Source organism: Chanos chanos, chromosome 8 (assembly GCF_902362185.1).
Source record: "Chanos chanos chromosome 8, fChaCha1.1, whole genome shotgun sequence".
In the NCBI taxonomy this organism is placed as follows: domain Eukaryota; kingdom Metazoa; phylum Chordata; class Actinopteri; order Gonorynchiformes; family Chanidae; genus Chanos; species Chanos chanos.
The window spans coordinates 38572816-38593571 of record NC_044502.1 but is presented as its reverse complement, the minus strand read 5'-3'; the positions used below and the strand labels follow the sequence as shown (position 1 = coordinate 38593571).

The following is a 20756-nucleotide window of genomic DNA, read 5'->3' as shown; positions in this document are numbered from 1 at the left end:
TGTCTCTGTGATGGTCTAGTGGATGGCTAGGAAACAATACCGTGGGAATGAGTAAGTTTACTAAACAGACACAGCGCATGCCATTAGAGATGGGCTCATGAGCCAAGGTACAAAAAAAAAAGAGGGGGTTAGGGGTGGGGTCATCAAATTGCTCATGTTATGTTTCTTAGCATAGGCTATATATTGTACACTAAAGTTTGAAGTTACAAGTGACAAAAATGGCACAATGTTGCTAATGCCATGTAAGTTCTGCCAAGAAACTCGGGAGCAGGCAGTGTCAAGTTTAACATGACACAAGTTTGAAGTTTCATCCATAAATAGGTTGCGAGAGGTTCCAAGCAAGCACGGGTGTAGAAACGATCCCTGGAGGTGCCTGACATAGAGGCAACACTGCTAACATTAGAGAATAACATTAGGCAACGAAAAACAGAAAGCCCCCGAAAGACTTTGTGCTTGTGGGGCGACTGCTGCTGATGCTCATGCTTTGTAAGCCTGTAGATTTTCATTAAATCAACCATCACTATTATTTCCCATTCTTAGCTGTTAAAAAAAAAAAGGTCTAAGTAATACACCTCAAAGCCATCAAAAATCTTACATGGATCAGTTTGTATGAATCACAGTAAACATGTAAGAGGGCAAAACTGCAGTGAGTGTGTCATGCAAAGGGTATATCAAATAACATCTGTGTGTCTGTAGGACAAAGAAAGAGAGCGCTTTCATTTATTAGTCCACACGTGTTGGTGCTATTATGCTTGACCCTTTCGTCGAGAGAGACACAGGAGAATCCCTACTGTTAATCCCTGATGAGGCTCTCCCCCTCTCCCTCCCTCCCTCCCTCCCGCAGCACGACCTTTCACCTGAAAACCACACATCCTCTCTAACCGATAGAGAGACAGACGTTGCAAGAGACAGTGGTGTCGCTGTCGCCCAAGTCACATCAGTGTCACAATTTTTCAAGTGTGCAATTTTTCTGTAAGCAATACAGGCAAGACAGTACACTGATTGATTGTGCATCCACTCAAGTATTTCTAGATGCTATAATGGTCCATAATTAGGGGCGAACATTTTGTTGTTCTTAAGGGGCCAGAGAAAGTTTACAGTGTGACGAGGTTACCATTGGGGGTTATTTCAACATTTGTCACTGGCAATACCCCAGGTGAGACACTCGCAAGCGAAAAGATCGATCTGCTCCTTTTGTTTTTGGATGATATCACAAAATCATTTAACAAAACAAGGAAGAAAATCTTTCTCACTAAAACTGAAATATCCATTGACATTGCTAGACTAACTAGGTCTTAGACTGTAACTGGTGCAGTAGATCACCAGTGTATGATGTGCATGTCAAAGGTTGTGATAATTGAAGAGTGCCTGGTGGACCTTACTCTGCTGCCCCCAGTGGCTAAAACACTTACTGCACCCAACCTGTGTGCAGTCAATTCTAAGGCAAAGAGGAAGGAGAAAGGTGCCTGTTCAGATTAACACTAATCATGAAACAGTGTCTAATGCAGAATGCAGGTAAGCAGCTCTGGGCCCACTGCCAGAGGAATTTGAGAGGGAAGAGCAGACACAGTGCAGCTGGGTGATTTAATTTAAAAGCCAAGAAAAAAAAAACCCACCCTGAATTAATCATGCAATTCATCTTTGTTTTTAAAAGGTTGGAGAAATTGTACAAGGCAAATAAGTCTAGGTAAACACTTATTCACATGTAAGTGTCAATTTAAACTGGAGACAATAACCATAAACCAAACCTTCGACTCAAAATTAACAGTTCCCTAAATGCAACTGTTTGTCTGATTCTGATCCATTTGTGACGTGAACTGTAAGTCGGCATATATGGCCACAATATTTTACAACAAACAAGTCAAAACCAAAATCCAGACCTGGGCTTTGGTGAAGGTGCACTTAATTGAACACTGAGGATGTGATGTAACGCTTTAATCAGAATAATACCACTGGAGTTGCCTGAGGACAAACACGTAAAAATTTTTTTAAAAAAGGCAATTCTAATCAGTCCAAACATATCTTTGCCCTTTAGATTACATCAGCGATCTGTTTATAAGAGTAACCTGGTTCATAAACACTTAGGCTACTGTACCCAACTAACAGCAGTTTGGGCAAGCTAGCAAACAATTTCAAACAAGGTATTTGTTTCATTAATTAGATGAAGTATAAACTTGCATCATAATTTCAGATACACAGGTGAATGGGCCTCTTTCAGTTACCTTGCCTATCACCAAGGAGGACTGAATGGGGAAGGCAGGAGGTACACAGTCAATAACAAATTACTTAAAAAAAAACAAAACAAAAAAAAAACCCACCAACTTCAGACACCCCTCCAAAAAAATAAAACAAAAAAACAAACAAACAAACATAAAACCATACACAAAAAACAAGACAAACAAAAACCCGAGACAAAAACTAAGACTAACACCCCCCCCCCCCATGCCCAAAACAAAGGAAAGCTAAACAAAACTGTGAAGTAGCTGGCATCTGGCCAGAATAAAATTCACATTATATCTAAAAAGTGGACCACTGCTGAAGAAAATTATTATTATTATTATTTTTTTTTTTTTTACATATATAGTATATATGTACATATGCTGGTATTTCAAACTAAAGTCAAAGCTGCGACATAGTGCAGTGTGAAGACACAAGTGTTGTTTTGCAACAAGGCAAGAAATGCGTAAATTAAAATGTGGATTTGATTAAATTAAAGTGTGAATTTGATGAAATTCATAATGATTTGGTGTGTGACCCTTTGAAATGTCTTCTAATAAGAATTTACAGATAAGATGTAGACTGATGAGTCAACATTATGGGGTACCTTGTCATTTTTGCTAAGGTGCCTGTTAGGCAACACAGCCATCCTCTTGCAACTCGATCTGGGTTCATATTAAGAGACATTGACACAAAGATATGAGACAGGTGATGTCTCTCTTATCATCTGCAATGGCCCCTCCCTGAAATAAAAAGTCTTCACAATATTTTTTATACCTTAAATGCCTATAACCCAATATCTCATTTGCAACTTTCAGCTTACGCAGCATTTAAACTCCTGAGCTGTCGAAACACTGTGATGGATTTTAACTTATAATGTTAAACTTTCACAAGTCACACTAACGTGGTTTTTCAGAGTCGGAAAATAACAGTACATATTAATTTTTCAAATTCTATTTTTCATACTAAAAGACATTATAACATACACTTGCCTTTACCGGTAGTTAGTACAAGCATTTTCAACAGAAAACTGTCCAAAACGCCAGTCATCCACATGACAAAATCTCTCCGCTCTTTTATATATGCTCAGGGATAAACATCCTTGAATATTTTATTGTGCCCCCGACCCCCACCCCCACCCAAAAACGAAAAAATCTCAAGCAGGATCCTTTAGAACAGACAACAAAAGCTGAAAAACTGTACATCATTGTCCTGAGGACCAAGAATCTAAAACTCAACGTAATCTCCCTCTCACCTGTCTACAATGAACAACCTTTTGACCTTGCAGCTGGTGGAATTTTTGGAAGGCACTATCACCTATCATGACCTGGAAGTACTTAACAATCTTCTGCAAGTCAAGTGTTCTCTGCTAGTAATCCTACAGGTAGTCCCAACAAAGGAAACACAGTCCAACTGAATAATTCCAGGTGCAGCCAAACATCCAATCACATAACATTAAGACAGACACCTAAGGAGAATACAAAAATCATCAGGATCATTCTTTTTCATGAAACACTTTCTTTTTCTTCTGTCTTCAACATTAAAGTCCACGGCAACCTATCTCCATCTCTTTCTCTCTCTCCTTTTTTTTTTCCTCAGTCACTGTTCCCTTCCCATTCCTCCTATACTACGCATACGATGTGATTAAGCTTCTGTTAAGCCATCCATAATCTCTAGAAGCTCTGGCTATTTAATTCTTGCTGTGCCAGCTTAGAGCTGGCATGGAGGCTGGCAAGGGGTATGTGCAGGCATGCAGGCACACAGACAGGCACTTTGGCTGTCACAGTCAATGCACGCAACTGTCTCACACTCCCACAGTGACAACAGGGCTTTTCGCACATATATACACGCACACACGCATACACACACGCACATATGCCCGCACGCATGCGTGCATGCATACACACACACATACACACACATATATGCACGCATGCACGCGCACACACACACACACACACACACACACACAGTTAGCGAAACCTTGAGAGACATATATATGTATATTCCAGCAGAGACACATGACACACTGTGAAACATATACTCAGGTGCTGACGCACAGGTAGTGGCCTGCAGATGCACCACCCACCCGCCTGTGGATGGCCACTTGCATTCAGGCAATTGAGCAGACAGACAGACAAGCTAGCTAATGAATTCATTTGGCTGACACTTTTAATCCAAAGCCACTTACAATTTGTGGAACCCATTTATGCAGTAAGGGTTTATCTAGGCTAATCCGGGTAAAGTGCTGGGCGTTGTCTATGGGTAGACCAGCCGGAGGGGGCAAGTAAACCAACCCCCCCCCCCCTCCCGTATCCCACCCTCCCCACCACCTCCTGTATCCCACCCTCCATACCCTTGGGGCTTGAGATTTCCAACCATAGCTTCCTGGAGTTTCCAGGTTATCGACCTCACCTCTTCCTACTCATCTTCCGCGTTTGGTAGCGACATCTTCCCGTGATCTCATGTGGCTTAAGATGATGGGGGGGGGTTGGGGCAAAGTGCCCCCAGGGGAATATCTGCAGAGTCTGTAATGGATGCTGATTTACTTGAGAGGGTAAGTTTTATGGGCAAATGTCTAAGAGGTACCCCCTCCCTCCCTCCCTCCACACAAGGATGTCTTGACAAGCAAGCCCCTAATTATCTCTCGCCGCGCAGGTTTCAAAATGGTCACCCTTTTAATTCTGCATCGTATAGATGAGGATGCTAAAGAGCTGCTCCCACAGCGCCAGCCGAAACCAGTTACAGGTTAGAGCGATCTGTACCAATGCATGGAGGAGAAAAAAATAAATAAATAAAAAATAAAGCACAGTGTGTGGCATGTTTTCAATGCAAGGCTTCTCAGCTGCTCCTCTTTTCTTTCCCTCTTTTCTGTTCTTCTCCTCTCATCTCTCTTCCCCCTGAGCTGACCCACTTTCATCTCCCTGAGAGTAGAGAGTGACCCAGCACTGTCCCCGATAAGGATACTATACCGCTCTGCTCCACAATATTCTCTTTCCCCCCCCCATGGTATCCATGCAGACATACATACATACATCCCCATGCATGGTCTCCATCTGCCTCATAAAGACAAGGAACGGTACAGCAAGTGTTGTCGGCTGGTATCAGCCAAGGGAGTGAGAGAGGAGGCAGAGATTAACACCAACATGAGACGCACACAAAGTTTGAGGCCACGATAAAAGACCGCATCTGGGCAATGGGTCGAAAGTTCTCATTCGTCTCATTCATTCTGTGTAATCTTGACAACTTCAAATATGACTTCAGACAGATAGTCCTAGTCAAACATCCTGTGTTGATATGCATTTGCAAATATGCAATCTGCCCTGTGTTTACAGTACTGCTAAGAGAACGGATGAATCTTGTTGAGGTATGGGTGTGCGGGGACTAGTCGGAGTTGGACCACCCAGTAAGACCCTTTCAACGAGAGGAGATGCTCCCTTTTAGATCCATCACAAGTAAGTACCCAGTTCTACATTACTGGAGACATGAAGTTTAACCAAACAATCCTGCCTGGACGTAGCATGTATGTGGAGTCCACTGGAACAGTTAAAAAGACATACAAGTACCAAGTGCCATCATATTTTTACAGAAAGCTTACCTAAGTGGAGGGAGTGAAGGAGACAAACAAACAAAATAAATGAACGACCAAAGTTTATAAAAGCCAGACCAGTGATGTTACGCTGACAAATGACCTAAGCATAGATTTACTCCACTTAACATCAGTGTTTATCAACCAAAAGGGGGATTTGCTTTATCAAAACTTTCACTAAATTCCCAATGATAATTATTTCATCATCAAAGCAGTGCTCTTAACTCTAGAATGTGGACATCCCCCTGAATTCTGTCCAAGACAACCCTGTCTCCAACAATCAGTAACCATGGTTACAACGTATACAGCTTTCGTTGCAAAATTTCTTAAGATGAACAGTGCACCAACACATCATTCATTCCTTTGACTGTTATCAATTTTTTTTCCCAGCTACTAAGGGATACCTGAGGATTTGTTGTCATCTATATGGGAACATATTGCTGGAATGAATGAAACGTGGCAAAAGTGAAGTAATGCTTTTCACACTCCTCATTTACTCTCTCTCTCTCCCTCACACCTTTATCTTGACATCATAATGTTTTCTGTCTCCACCACACCTACCACATTTCTTGGTTTACATCTTTACGTTTTTCTCTTATCTGTGCCCTCCAAAGCTTTAATTTTACTTAAGTTCTTTCTATGTTACAATGCCTTTCCCCCCCTTTTCTCCTTGTCTATCAGCTTCTCCCCTCTCTCTGCCATGTTAAGCAGGTCAGCAGGCAGGGCTGCTGACAGAGAGAGAGAGAGAGAGAGAGAGAGATAGAGAGAGAAGCAGCACCAAGGAGAGCAGCCACTCACTACACATGCATGTATAGGCTATACACATCTCTCACAGGGGAGACAGACAAGAATGAAAAAATAAACCAACAAATGAAAACAACGTGCATACATAACATACCATACATAACATGTTCAAATAACAACATGGTCACACATAGACAAACACTGAAACTAAGCTATGTGGACGGACATATTCAGAGTAATGTAGGTCAGATTTACAGCTACTGCCAATGCTAAATGATACCCAGAAAATAAATAAATCAAGGTGCCTGAAAAGAGTACAAAATCAAAACATGTGCAATATATGCTGTCTGCATCACAGAGTTCATGACAAACCATTCTGCACACTCAGACATGCATTTAGCAACACAACAGTCAAAGACACGCACACCCTCGGTACAACACTGCAACACCAATACAGTCATTGCTGCAGTTCGGGATGCATCACTGATTTAAAAAATAAACAAATAGGTAAATAATAAATAAAAGACGTCTTGTCACATAGGTATAGTGAATAGTGGTTTATGAAAATGTTCAGAGGTTTGGTCAGCAAGCCTCCACAGGTCGACTGGACTTGACCCCAAGTTCTGATTGTGCAGCTCCCCTGGAAAACTGAGGGGTCACCCTTTCCCAATCCAAAATCCTCTCACTCAAGCCAACGGCACCGGAGCTAAGACACCAAGGTGGCGCGGGCTGAAACTGCTCAAAGGATGACCCGGAGCGAAGACCAAAGAGACAGAGGCCAAGCGTGACTCACTTGAGGGCAAAAGGGCACCATGCGGGCACACGCACGTCCCAGTGCAGGGATCTCAACCTTTCATACTAAGGAAAAAAAAAGGTATTGGTGAAGTACTGGCGAGCAAAGATGGTGAAATGGGTAAGATATGCATTCAAACAATTTGTTTGCGTGGAGTCTGACAGTTAAACTACAATCTAAAAAAAAAATGTTTAAAAAACCCTAAACCATCTCTATAACGATTCAAACTAGTTGGAGAAATGTTTCTTGGCTGGCGAGAGAAGGGGCAGCTCCAGACGTTAGTTGGTCTGCATATCTGCACACAGTCACCTGTTCTCCATAGCCTACCCTGTCAGGAGCCAAGAAAAGTACACCTTATTGAATTAAGGGAGCCACCTCCTAACACCACACACACACACACACACACACACACACACACACACACACTTCTCTGTGCAGTCTACACAGGATTTAAGAAGCCAGTGTGTGTGTGCTTTTCATTACCAATTTATAAGATACTGCAATCCCAAAGAAAACTACATTAGAAATGGAGAGGCAACAACATTAACCTTCACAGGGTTCAGGACAGATATAGCGAACCAAAGCCAGACCTGGAGCCAGCTCACTGGTGTACATCTCTGCGACCACAGCTTGGTTCCAACTCATCCATCTACAGTGACATCAGTGTAAACAGTATATACATGTACATATCTTAACATGGGGAAATGGATGGGCACAAGGGCTCGAAATAGTTGCCTAAGGCTTGATGGAGGTCTTTTGATAGCTCTGGACTCAGCAGACACTGTTATAGCGGAACACTGGTGTGGTTCAGAGATCAGCATTTTCTGCAGTGGATGCCGCTCAGAATTTGGAGAAGGTAACTGGGACCGTGAACTTCTGTGGAGAACTGAAGGTCATGAGGTGATTTTTGACAGTTTAACAGATAATTTGATATCAGGAGCAAACAATGATCTGAGGATTGTGCATCTGTTTAATGTCTGCATGATAATAATACGGATGGCTATGTGTATAACTCGTAACACCAAAGCTCAACAGTTAGGCTACCTATCAAAACCAGTGAATAAGAGCATTACAGCTCACGCGGCCGCGTTGACTAGGTTACACTGGCCATCACCTGTTGGGAGTCTGTATCCAGTCCTACTCAGCTGCTTACCAACCCCACTGGTTGAACATATTTTTCCAGCAGGTTTTGCTGCACTCATTTCCCACTTGCCTATGTTACCAATCAGCTGCATGTGATTGGCGAAGCACGTTTCCGTAAAACAGAAATGATGTCTTATTCTCCACCAAAAAATGCGTCCCATACGTGGCCTACGCAATGTGTCATACACTTGCAAGATGTAGGCCGACCACGTAAGCAATATGTTATTATGAACAAATAATCTATGGTGTGGAAGTATCGGATTGTACACGCCGACATAACCAAAAGGCGGCTCATCAGTCCATTCTGACAGAAGTTGGGGGAGGGGGCACTGTCAAGAACGACAGGTGGATAAAAAGGCCGACTTGCGCTATAAAACGTGGCGTGTAAAGGACCCAAAAAGTCTTCCCATTTTGGTGATGCATAGTGAGTCTAAAAATAAATTGGGAGCACTAAAAACGGCAGTGGCAACTTCATTAGAGTATTAAAAAAAAGTTACAGACGTTCATGGTTGCATGTTGAATCAAAAGACTAAAAGTAGGATGTATGTCAGCTTGTGATTAATCACAATCTTGCCTGCTAGTCCTCGCCGTGTGTCAATATGCCTTGTAATTCTGGATAACTGAGCTCATGACTCATCCCTGAAAGCTTCCCATGAGACAGGTAAGTTTCACATTTCTCCAGTCCTGTTGAAAAGAATTCCCTTATGTCCTTCTGGCAGATTGCGACTGCTCTTGGTCTTGATTCCGAAGCGTCGTCATCATCAGTTGACATTCACATAGATTACACATGTACCTGCCACTACCATCAGCTTTTTACGTTTGAGATATAGGCCTGGGCTTCTACACTAACTTTACCATTTGTACTTATAGTAGAAAAATCTCAAGGACAGAGAGTCACCTTGCTATGGTACTCCTGCACAGCTCCCCCCACCCCCACACTTTTAATTGCTACAATGGAAATATATGAGTGAAAATAATCATGACTTCATTTACATTAGAGCACAGAATACTTAAGTTCAACTTAAAATTTCATTTTGGGTTTCATTTGTGCTGCTAGTCTCTAAAAAGTATTCCAGGGCCACTCAGTTTGTGAAAAGTGACATGGTGGTATGAAACTACATAATGCACAGCTTTCCCCAGTTACTGGGAAGGGAAATAGAGATAAAGCCAAACCACCCCCCCAAAAACTCCCCACCACTGGGTCAATGTCATTTCAGACAACACAGGCTTTAAAGTGTTAAAAGTGGTTATCTTAAAACACCAATTGGAGTGAAAGGCTAACCAGGGAGCTTTGCATGGAGAGGACAAATCATTCTGGGCCACATCAGAATCAATGTGCTTTCACATGGGAGGAGAGGATTGTCCTGACAGAGAGAGTGAGAGGTGTCACATAGGGACAAACAGACAGGAATAGAAAGAAGACGGGTGGGGAACAGAGTCGGGGTATGAGACAAGCTTTGCTGGGGGGGGGGGGGGGGGCGGTGGCTGTAGCCATGGACGACCAACGGTAACTCTGAGGAGAAGTTTTTCTCCAACCTCTTGTCGTCACTGGTTTTCCCGCTCTTGCTTCGGCAGTTTCCAAGAGCGCTTGGAAAAAGGGACCGCCTTTTCAGGGGCTGTGGACTGTGTCTCTGCCATTAGAGGCGAGACAGGGCTCTTGCTGTAAATCAAGCTTGCCAACGTGTAAAAGTCAAATGGGGGGATTACTACTATGAACTTGTGAGCGAGTGGGTGTCTCCTTCTCCCCTCCCAAAGCTATCAAACTCAGGTGTAAATCAATAGATGAATGGGGAAAAGCTCCTCAAGTGGTCTTTGGGAAGACAACCATGTGTGCGGTCACCTCAGCTGGGGTGACGCGGTGGCAGACCGGCGAAGAGAATCGTGGAACAGCGGCGGAAGATGGGACGGGGGGCTGGATAACAGACTTCCAGACTTTAACAAGCACAAGTTACAGTGCCGCCTTCTGTCCCATCGCACTCACTCTCGCACTAACCTCTCCACGAATCACACTTCAGCAAGAGTCGTTCCTAAATTACACTCAGACGTACGCAAGTATGCAACCAACAGACTTTTCCCGAGCGCACAATGGGGAGAGGAAAGCAAACTGACACACTTTTACTGATGACACCCTGCATGATACACATCATACGCCAGGGAAAAAAAAATACATATATTTATCGTGTGCGAAAGTCTTTCAGTATCTCACAAACAACTTAAGTCTCATTCTGTCATGCAAAAGTAGAAGAGTCCTTCTACAAGTCCATGCTTTAAGATCTAACCCAGGCCATGAACACCATTTGATACGAACCAACAGTGGTTCCACAATTATCTAAAGAAACTACACAATAAAGTTGGTCAATCCATTCACAACTGTGCCACCTACACCAAAAGAAATAATGAACAAAGCTTCCTTCATGGGTAAAACATGAAAATGTGACAGGCAAATGAGGAAAGGATGCACAAAGAAATTCAAACCCATTCTCACTAAAGGTATCTTGCTAGATGATCTGAACTGAAAGGTAATGTAAGCCAGCAAGAAGTTAGTTAAAATAAATCATAGTCCACAGTGCGGGACAGGTATCAGCTTAAAAAAAAAAAAAAAGAGCACATTTATAATGCAAATAATTCTGTTCTCAAAGGTGATCTTAGTCTGATTCATTTTAAAACTCATTGTTTTATGAAGCTTTCTGTGGTCGAAGCATAGAGGGAGAGAATGACTCAGTAGCTTAGAGACAATGTCAAACTGCACCCAACCTTTAACCTACAGGAAAATTGGTCAAATCTAGCGTGGAAGAAGAATGAACTACTACAAAAATACAGCCCAAATATTGAAAAAAAGAGATATATTTCCATTTCAAATGTGTGCATGACGAAAAAGACCACAGATGCAATGGAAACTGAGAACAAGGGGATGTCTTGGAAATGGAATAAGAGGAAAGTGTATCCATTTTGAACCGGCATTTTCACTTCAGCACCACAGCAAGATCCCTCCACACAGCTGCATGGCAATGATGGGTGTAGGCACAGCCTGATATCCAAGATTCACAAAAACCATTCTGTCAAATCAGACAGAAATGCCGTATGTTTACACAGTCTGCTTTTCCCTTATAATATATGGGGCAATTTTTAATAAATCATTCTCCTCCTTCTTCTAAATCACACGGTATAAGCTGAACACGTATGAACAGAGGGGGGGAATTTGTAACGTCACTCTCTACATACAGACCAGTTGGAATGATCATTAATTTTAATATACTCAAGATTTTTCTAAACATCATGATGATGCATAATATGGTAACAGATGCATTTGCACATACAGTAAAAATATTCAATGTTCTGGCCAACACTGCAATCGTTTTAGGCATTCTCTTCATAAGATTTGCATTTCATGCAACACTGCAGTTTGCATTAATGTAATTGTGGCTAGTATGATTGAAAAGGATTTCAATCAATCCCTAAATAGCTACCTGGTTTCGTATCAATACGAATACGATTGATCAAATCGAATCATTAAAAAAAAAAAAAAAAAACCCAAAAAAACGGCAACCAAAGGACACATATAATCCACATCAAATATGTCCATAGATAAATGATTGCTACAGCTATGCCACCGATTCAAATTATCTTGCAAGCATATAAAATGTATCGGATGGAGGGGGATCAGCCCTTTGAAGGGTATTTGTGGTAGGTATGCTGCAACCTAACGTTATAAAATAGCACGCTAAACTTGCCACTGATACTTTATAGGTGATGTTAGCCAAACCGCATTTGTAATAGTGATCTCCGTCATTGCAAATCACTGACACCTGCTTTACCAAAGCGATGGACTATATACAAGAACGAAAATCTGTTGTGTAGTACCCAATTAACATGAAGTTACATGCCGAATATTCTCACTCCTTTGCCATTCTCCTTTTTCTAGTCCCGACTCTTAACGGCCTGTACATTAGGCACCTACTGGAACACGGTGTCTTGATGCTTGGGGAAAATATGGAGGGAAGGTGCTGCCATGAAGCCACAGACATCCGTTTAAACGGATGTCTCACGTATACAAATAGATTCACCAAATAACTCAAGAATACAAAGTTTTGTATTGACGGATTTGAAATGCATGGACCACAACTGGCTTACCTCAGGCGGCGGTTCGTTTCCAGCTTCTCGGAGCAGCCATTATCAGTATTCCCTCTCCCTCCGTCCAAACCTCCACTACACAGGTACCGGGCAGATTTCAAACCGGCAAACCGAACCCCCCTCCCCCCTAATCGCCACCCCTCTGATGGGTGCGAATCTTTTCACAGGATATCGTACCGTTTATGATTTTCTGTACAATCCCCCTCGGCACATTTATGTCCAATATTGTCGTTCGACTTCGTCTCCAAAGCGCACCCCAGCAAATGAGCGCACTGGCAGTCCGGGGTTTCGGCGACTCAGCCCCGGCGCAGAACAGGCTAATGTTGCTATAACGGGCAGCAGATTTGTCGAGCGCACAGTGACAACTGTATACGTTCCTATATCCCTTTTACGTTTCTCCTTTTACGCAGCCATTCCTTCGCTTCTTTCCCCCTACGAGAAACCTTGTAACTAGTCGTATGGGTCCTCAGAGGCTAGCAAGCTTGCGCTAGCTAGCTAACATTGCCAGTAGTTGTGGTTACTGCTCAGTGTTGCTTGTTGAGGTGCAGCGTGGCGTTGGAGGGGTAAGGTGATAGTTCAAATGAAAAATGAATAAAATAAAATTGGGGTATATCCGTCGCACCGCTAAAACTAGCGATGTGCATTCGCTAGGGACCCCCCTCACTGCCCGATAATCTCGATCAGTCCACGGCTTGCTTTCGCTGGGAGAGGGTCTGCACGATCAGCGCGCCCCCGGATCAAAGCTCGTCCCCGCTTGCTTTAGTGCAATGCTCAGTTGACTTTCCTCACAAAATGGCCGCCAAAACAATCGAGAGATTCGCAACAACTAAAGACTCTCTGTGTAAGTTAGATTATTATTTAAAATGGAAATAAAATTGATACCCAGTGCAAAGTAACAAACCTCATGCTTGAAATAACATTTAAGCTGTGTTAGGGACTGAGACGCAATAATGACTGACATGTCAGAACGAGTTAGGCAGGTAATGATGTTAACGTTAACTTGGCTACACATGGGCACAGAGTTGAAGGAAGGAAGATCATTCCCCGAGTAAGATATGTTGAACGTAAAGTACGTTTCACAGAGGGAAGCACAGCTGGTGTACAGCAACAGTAAAGTTGTCAGACTGGCTGATTCGGAAATTCGTAGCAGCTTGGCAAGTTCGTTAACTTACAGATAAACAGTAAACACTTGCCACTGTAATATCGATAGCAACTAGCAAACATTAGCCAATGTAATTGATATGAACTGAATAAACCAGGGCTGCGATTTGAATTACCCGAAGTACACAATTTTACGTGTTACCTACCGTTACATCACATCTGTTTCATCCATTACTGGAGCCATCCGCTATTCCAAAGTCAATAAGCTCAAATTCAACTTTATGGCTACTGAAATCATTTTAAAAATACCCTGCTGGATATGGTATCTTCGAAGCCATTCAAAGATATTTGAGGACATCATTAACCTACTTCTGACAGTTAACTTGGTCATCAAACACTCAGTAAGGAATATCTGTCACATTTATAGTGCACATGACACCACAACATTTCTTACGGTAAAAGTTTCAACGAGTTAAACCACCTGTGTATTAAATGAAACAATAAAACCGCAACATATAACATCTAGACTAATCAAGTTTATATTTATCGACCAAGAGATCTGTTTGGAAATCATATAAAGTAACCATTCTCTACACGAAAGTTTCAACAAGAATGAGGAAGGGCTGACTGCATTAAGTTACAAATTCATTATATCTGCCACGGACTGCCACTTTTAATACTCGCTACAGGACTGAGAGATCACTCACCTGCTTTCTGAAGTTTTGGGAGTTGCTGAATCGAAGCTTACATTGGAGGCCCTAGTCCACTGATCTGTATGTACCAGCTGACCACATATATTCAAAATTGGCAATCATTTTGAAATTTTAGTACCATGTTTACCACAGTAAAAATCAGTCTGATAATGTACTGGCATCTAGTATGGCAATAAGCGCGTGAAATTTAACATTGGAGAGCAAAACTGTGCCGACTCCGCAATACTTTAAATGTAGACCCACATGTAAATGATGCTGAAAACTATAGATTTCAGGTAACACGAAGGTGATTTCAACTTTCCCGCCACATCAACGCGTCTTCGCGGAAGTCATTGGTCATTTTTTTCCCCACTGCTCGTTCATTCGCTCAAAATGGCGGCGGGCAGAAGAAGGGATGCTGAAAATGCAGCACTGTGGCTAGAAAACTTGTTTCACTCGACACAGAAAAAGAATATTTTGGTTTGTTGTCTGTGTATCGCTATACTCAAATTCATGAAATGCGAGCGTCATCCTAAAGTGCACACATTTTCCTGCAACATGGTACATTTCGCCCTTGTACATTCCATCCTTTTTAACGTTATTAGAGCGCGTTCACGATTAAAAATGGCGCAGAAAAGTTTTAACGCGTTTCTTAAAACTAGTTGCCTGCTGACTCAACGCTGTGTTCATGATTCACTTAGTCATTCGTGAATGGAGGTTTATCATCACACCAAGTGACATTACAACTTTTTCCTTCTTAAAATATTTTGGCCATTTGATACAAGCTATGCTCTTATTGAAATACACTAATGATTATAGTCGACGGACTGCAAAATATACACGCTTAAACACTGATTTTTTTTTTTTTGTTATTGCATGGTATCAGGCTACTTTGCCATATCGGTTGAATGACTTGAAATACTGAATTGGCTGAGTTTTAAGTTGTCAGAGATGATATTGTGGAAATATCAGCTTAATGCAAACAATGGTCCATTTTTTCCCTTTTTAATAATAAAAAAGACCAAAGACAAACTCGTAATTTGTCAATTCCAGACATTAAATCAATTATACATTGATGAAGTTATACATATAAATCAGTCACACGCTGATTAAACATCATGAGTTTGCAATAAGGATTTTTGGATTAACAGAACAGCTCTACACAACTTTATCAAGGCTTAAAAAACTAAAACAAAAAACAATGAAGCAGAAATATTTTATCCAACAATTCACAGGAGCACAGCAAACTCTCAGCATACTGTACTAGTATTTTACACAGTGAAAAATCTGCTGAGACCATTTTATAGTGAACTAATCAAAGTTTTGTTTCTTCTTGTCAGAGAGACAGGGTGACCTTCCATGTGTCTTTGCTCCACACATGCTAAAATGGTTTAGTTAGATGCAGGGAAAAATGCAGGTGTGGTGAAAGCAATATCTGCCAAGCATTTTTTGCAACCATGTGCCCTGTGTCTTTCCACCCCCTGATGGTCAAAGCTGGGACAACAGTAGGTGAAAAAAGTCCAAACAAAGCCACAGTGCCAAAGTCAGTCAGGCTTTTCATTTCTTCTGTTTGGGGGGTGGTCTAAGGAGAAAGAAGTAAAGAAGTCAAAACTGAGCAAAAGATACACAATCCAAATTATATGGCAACAACATTAAAAGGACCAGTAGTCATTGAAGAATTTGAGCAGTTAACTCTGAAGAGTCTCAGGTAATGGAGAAAAATGTATAACAAGCCCTTTAGAGCAAAGCTGGAGTCCTCATATCAGAATACATAAAGTGGATGTAAAACAGAAGCAGTTTCACATTCAGTATCAATGTTATTTGAGGAGTGGATGTGAAAGCCTGCCAAGTGGTGAATTTTATGACTTAGACTAGGATTCGTAGGTTTTTGTCAATTATAGAAATACTGGACCGAACTTCATGTTACATTCCATGGCGATCATTCTATGGAAAATTTGAAAACACACAAACTTTTTTCCATGCCTTCATTCATGCATATTAAACCTGAGGTGAAAATCCTTTTCTTTGTGGACTTGAACTCTTCAATGTTATACTTAATGTTTTGGGTTTTGGAGCAATTTAGCTGATCAAACACAGATGGTACATCTTCGAGAAGCCTAATAAGCATGAAATGACTGGTAGCAAGTGCTCCTAAAATCTAGATTTTTGTTCAGGTGAAATTAAACAAAAACAAAAACCAAAGACAGAAATTCTCACCTGTAGATGCCAACGACAACAGCATGATCTCTCTCGTATGGCTCCAGCGTCAGCTGTTCCTGGGGCTTCATGTTCTCGGCACTCATCTTCTTGACCTCTGCTGCAAACACTGCCTCTGGTGCTGCTGTTGAGTCAATGCAGTTTGCCTGGGAAGCAAAAATACTGACATGAGGAGACAGAAAACTAACCACAAAAAGGACCAAAACAAAACCCAACAACAACAAAAAAACCCTCAGGTGAAGCCTTAAGAAAAGCTTACAGTTTTATGTGTATATTTGGAGACATTTGTGGTGATCCTGGCCAAAGTGTGGGTGAAACAGTTACCTTATTACCACTTAATACAGGCTTTTCTTAATAACCCTCTTCTGCAAATGACTACAAAGCTTTATGTTCACTAAAGCTCTGGACTCACAGATGTGTGTTTGGAAGTGTGCTTTCCTCTCTGCTGGTGAGGCAGTACTCTTGTCCACGCCAATATTTAATTTACAATAAAATAATGCTTAGTTCATAGATGTACTAAGAAACATACTGTTTGTGTCTCAAAAAGCTAATGTAGTGATCCAAGTTTAACATGGAACTTAACTAACTTTGCTAGAATTGAACACAGATTGGACTAAGCAATGTACTTCATTTTGACAAGACATGGAACTGACATTTCAATTCCATGCAGGGGAAACATGATAAAACAATATCAAAGCAATTACATAGTAAAAATCACCTTCAGCAGACATAGTTTAAGATATTTCCCATCGCGTTACCTTGATAGAGATGACAAAATGCCCTCCGTTTTTGAGGAAGTTGTGTGCGTTGAGGGCGACAATTCTAGTTTGGTCAGGCTGAGCTACATCGGCGAAGATAACGTCAACCATTCCTGAAACACGCAAACGCATGAAACTGAGCGAAAAACTACAGGAGACCAGATATAGCCAGATACAATTTCACGCACAGGAACTTACCAACAAGCATACGGTACTTGTGTGGATGCCTTGCATCCTCAATGATGGGGATGATGTTTGTTCTCTTCTTAGCCACATTAAGCAAATCTCTTCCTGATCTATGGGAAAACTCCACAGCATATACTAAACCTTCCTGTTGGGAACAAAGACATTCACAAAAAAACACATTAAGAGCCACATAAATCCACGGTTTCTATGAAAATCTCACCCTTTGGGTCTAGTTACCTAAAATTGAGGTATACAGAACTATATTACAGCAGCAGCAAATTAAATGAGTACATGTTCCCTAGGATGTTTGTAACATTGGACTAAGGTAAGGTTTGTTAAATCAATGTTAGTCCAAGTGGAATATGAGAAATTCAACTGAAGAATTAGACATGTCACAATGCCCTTTCCTGACAAGGTTCTGAAAAACACAAAACATACGCACCGGTCCGACAATGTCGGATACGTGGGACACGGTAGTTCCAGATGCGGCACCTAAGTACATGACTTTTGCCCCGGGCTTGATGTGGATTTGATCAATACCTCCCAAAATGGCTGCTGCCAGCTTCGACCGAAAGGGGTTCCATGCTCTGTACTCCATCTTTGTCTCTCCCTCCTGCGGTAAACATTATGCCAGTTATCCATGCTTTAAAATGTCTGATTTCTTGTTCTGGTATAAGAAGCACAAGATATACAAACTGTATAAAAGATAGAAAAACATGCTTACCTCAACGCTTATCCTTTTCTCCCCATACACAGACTCTCCAGTGACCATGTTCTTTGTCACTAAAGCATCCTCCTTACCGCGACAAATAAATACTCCTGAAAACGAACAGTAAATAAGTAAACGAATTGAGATATGTAACATTCTGCAAAACCTCCACAAACATACACTTTGTTCTGTGCATACTGAGTCAGGTAGAACAGGAAGAAAAAAATAGTATATCGCATCCATCTTGTTGAAATCCAACAAGTGAATCAACTATCCTCAGATACGAAATAATTAGACTTAATATCAGTGCACATTCTGATGTAGTCTTGACCGACATGCTGACTTAGTCCGACTTTTACTTGTGTTTAATAGTACTGTAAAGGACAGACATGAAGTCACCCTCTGAGAACTGACCTTCGTGTCTGTGTGGCTCCACTGTCACTTTCTTGCCACCTCTGAAGCCTCCGCGACCTCCGGCTCCTCTTCCCCCTCTCCCTCTAGGAGTCCCACGGCCCCCTCCACGTCCACGGAATCCGCCGTCTCCACCAGGGGACTTGAATCCACCACCTGTAACAAAAGGTTCAGATACACACCTTTCTGTTTAGTAACTACAACAACATCAATAACAGGTAACATTCCCCATTTGCAAGACCAATGCAAGGATGCCATTATACATCACACAAAACCTGATTATCAGCTATAGAGTTGTCAGTGTTACAGATTCAATGATATCTTAAGGGTTATTACCTCATTCCATCACAAAATGTGTTTAGTAGCTCAAAGCATTCAAATTACTACTGTATGTTGACACATTCAAGAACAGCACATTTTCAGCATTTCAATAGAACCACAGTAACTGTGTCTTACCACCACCACCACCCCTGCCGCCCCGGAATCCTCCTCTTCCACCCCTATCTCCGAAACCTCCGCGACCCCTGCCACCAAAACCACCTCTCCCACCACGGGGACTGAATCCTGCAAAATAGAAAGCTCATATTTCATGAACACTGAAAAAGACATTTATATTAGACAAAAATTTACAAACCATGAAGAGTAGTTAAAGAAAAACAAAATATCTCAGTTCGCGGATCAGATCAAATAAAAATCAGATCACACATGACGATAAAAACACGCGAAAGTAAAGCCAAAGAGAAACGCTGCAGCCGTTGGTAATTTCGGTTCAAAAATATAGTGATTACTGATTTACAAATCGCACGCTAAATTTCAGTGTTCGCCGCACTGGTCAACAACGCGGCTCACCTGAGTAGCACATGGAGAACCACAACGTGAGGATCTCTGTCAGCCGATTAGCCAGCTGAGTTAAATTATGCTAACGTAATGTATATAAAGGACATCTATAAACACAAAGTGGTCTCAAAGTTTTAACCAGCAAAATTTATTTCTACATCCGTGGTCTTGGCACTAGCAAAACACGTCGCTAGTCTCTCCTTAAACACGAGGGTATTTTCTTTACAAGTGCCATGTGGAGGTTTAACTTAGAGCTTGCCTACCTTCGGCCAACAAACCGAACCACTAGCCAATTGTAAGAGCAAAATAGTAACTTGAGCCTACCTAATATCGTTATCATAGTCAGTACTACAAATGGTCAACGTACTAAAAAAGTTTAACAAATAAACTGTGCAATGACGACATCATTCATACCTACACAAGGCCGTTAGCTACAAAACGTTAGCAAGTTTGCCAACTCCATGTGAGGATGTTCTGTTTGAAGTTAAATAGCTAAACTAACAGCGAATTACGTTCTAACAGAAAACTGCAATACGCATATATAGATATATGCTGAATTTAACTTACCGGGTTTCATTGTAGATTTAAAGAGTTAGTCTTAATAACCACCAAGACAACAAACTTCAGTGCGCTCAGCACGAGTCGCCTCAGCCGCCTGCAAAAGGACCAGAAACACTTACTGCTTAGAATCACATGGCCACATGTGCAATAAAGGTCGTCATTCCCAGCATGCATCGCGAGCTAGGGCCATCTCAACCTAAGGTCTGTGTCGCCACCTACCTGAGAAACCTCGGAACTGTTATCTTTTTGTCTCTGAGAACTTTTTCTCTACTCCATCCGTACACCGAGACCAATGGAATACATATTTATTTGATCATAATTTATTATAGTCTGGTGAGAAGGATTAGAGAGCGTTGAGGGAAAAATTTAGAACAGAATGTGTGAAAATGGCATGACGTTTGGGACACCGGCATTTAAATGTAAGAATATATTTTACACTTTGAATTACTACAACTGTATGAGCTATATCCCTTTAAATGAATGGGAATATTAGTATTTATTTTCCATAGTTCAGTCGTCAACTTCAGTGAACAGAAAGAAGAGATCATTTAAACTAATTACATCTGACCTTTATTTTATAGATAAAACGCTAGCCCTCAACCATGTGCAAATGCACTAATATCATGTTGTTAGAGTACACTTGGCAGTCTGATAAATTGGAGTGAAA

At 41.5% G+C, this 20756-nt stretch overlaps 2 protein-coding genes across 2 annotated transcripts in view; both read right to left on the bottom strand.

Moving 5' to 3' along the window:
- dyrk1b (dual-specificity tyrosine-(Y)-phosphorylation regulated kinase 1B) overlaps positions 1-12722 on the bottom strand; it is a 36240-nt gene extending 23518 nt beyond the window's left edge. Inside the window, exon 1 of the mRNA XM_030781392.1 lies at positions 12618-12722. The gene's annotated coding sequence lies outside the window, so the exon portion shown is untranslated. The remainder of the gene's footprint in view (positions 1-12617) is intronic.
- Positions 12723-15399: 2677 nt separating this feature from the next.
- On the bottom strand, positions 15400-20191 carry fbl (fibrillarin). The gene is made up of 9 exons (XM_030781394.1): positions 20096-20191; positions 19148-19255; positions 18695-18847; positions 18296-18390; positions 18014-18184; positions 17584-17716; positions 17386-17498; positions 16628-16773; positions 15400-15992 (listed from the first exon to the last, which is right to left on the bottom strand). The coding sequence occupies exons 1-9, from the start codon at positions 20103-20105 to the stop codon at positions 15968-15970; spliced, it is 954 nt and encodes a 317-aa protein (XP_030637254.1). The 5' UTR covers positions 20106-20191; the 3' UTR covers positions 15400-15967.
- Between the last annotated feature and the right edge of the window lie 565 nt (positions 20192-20756).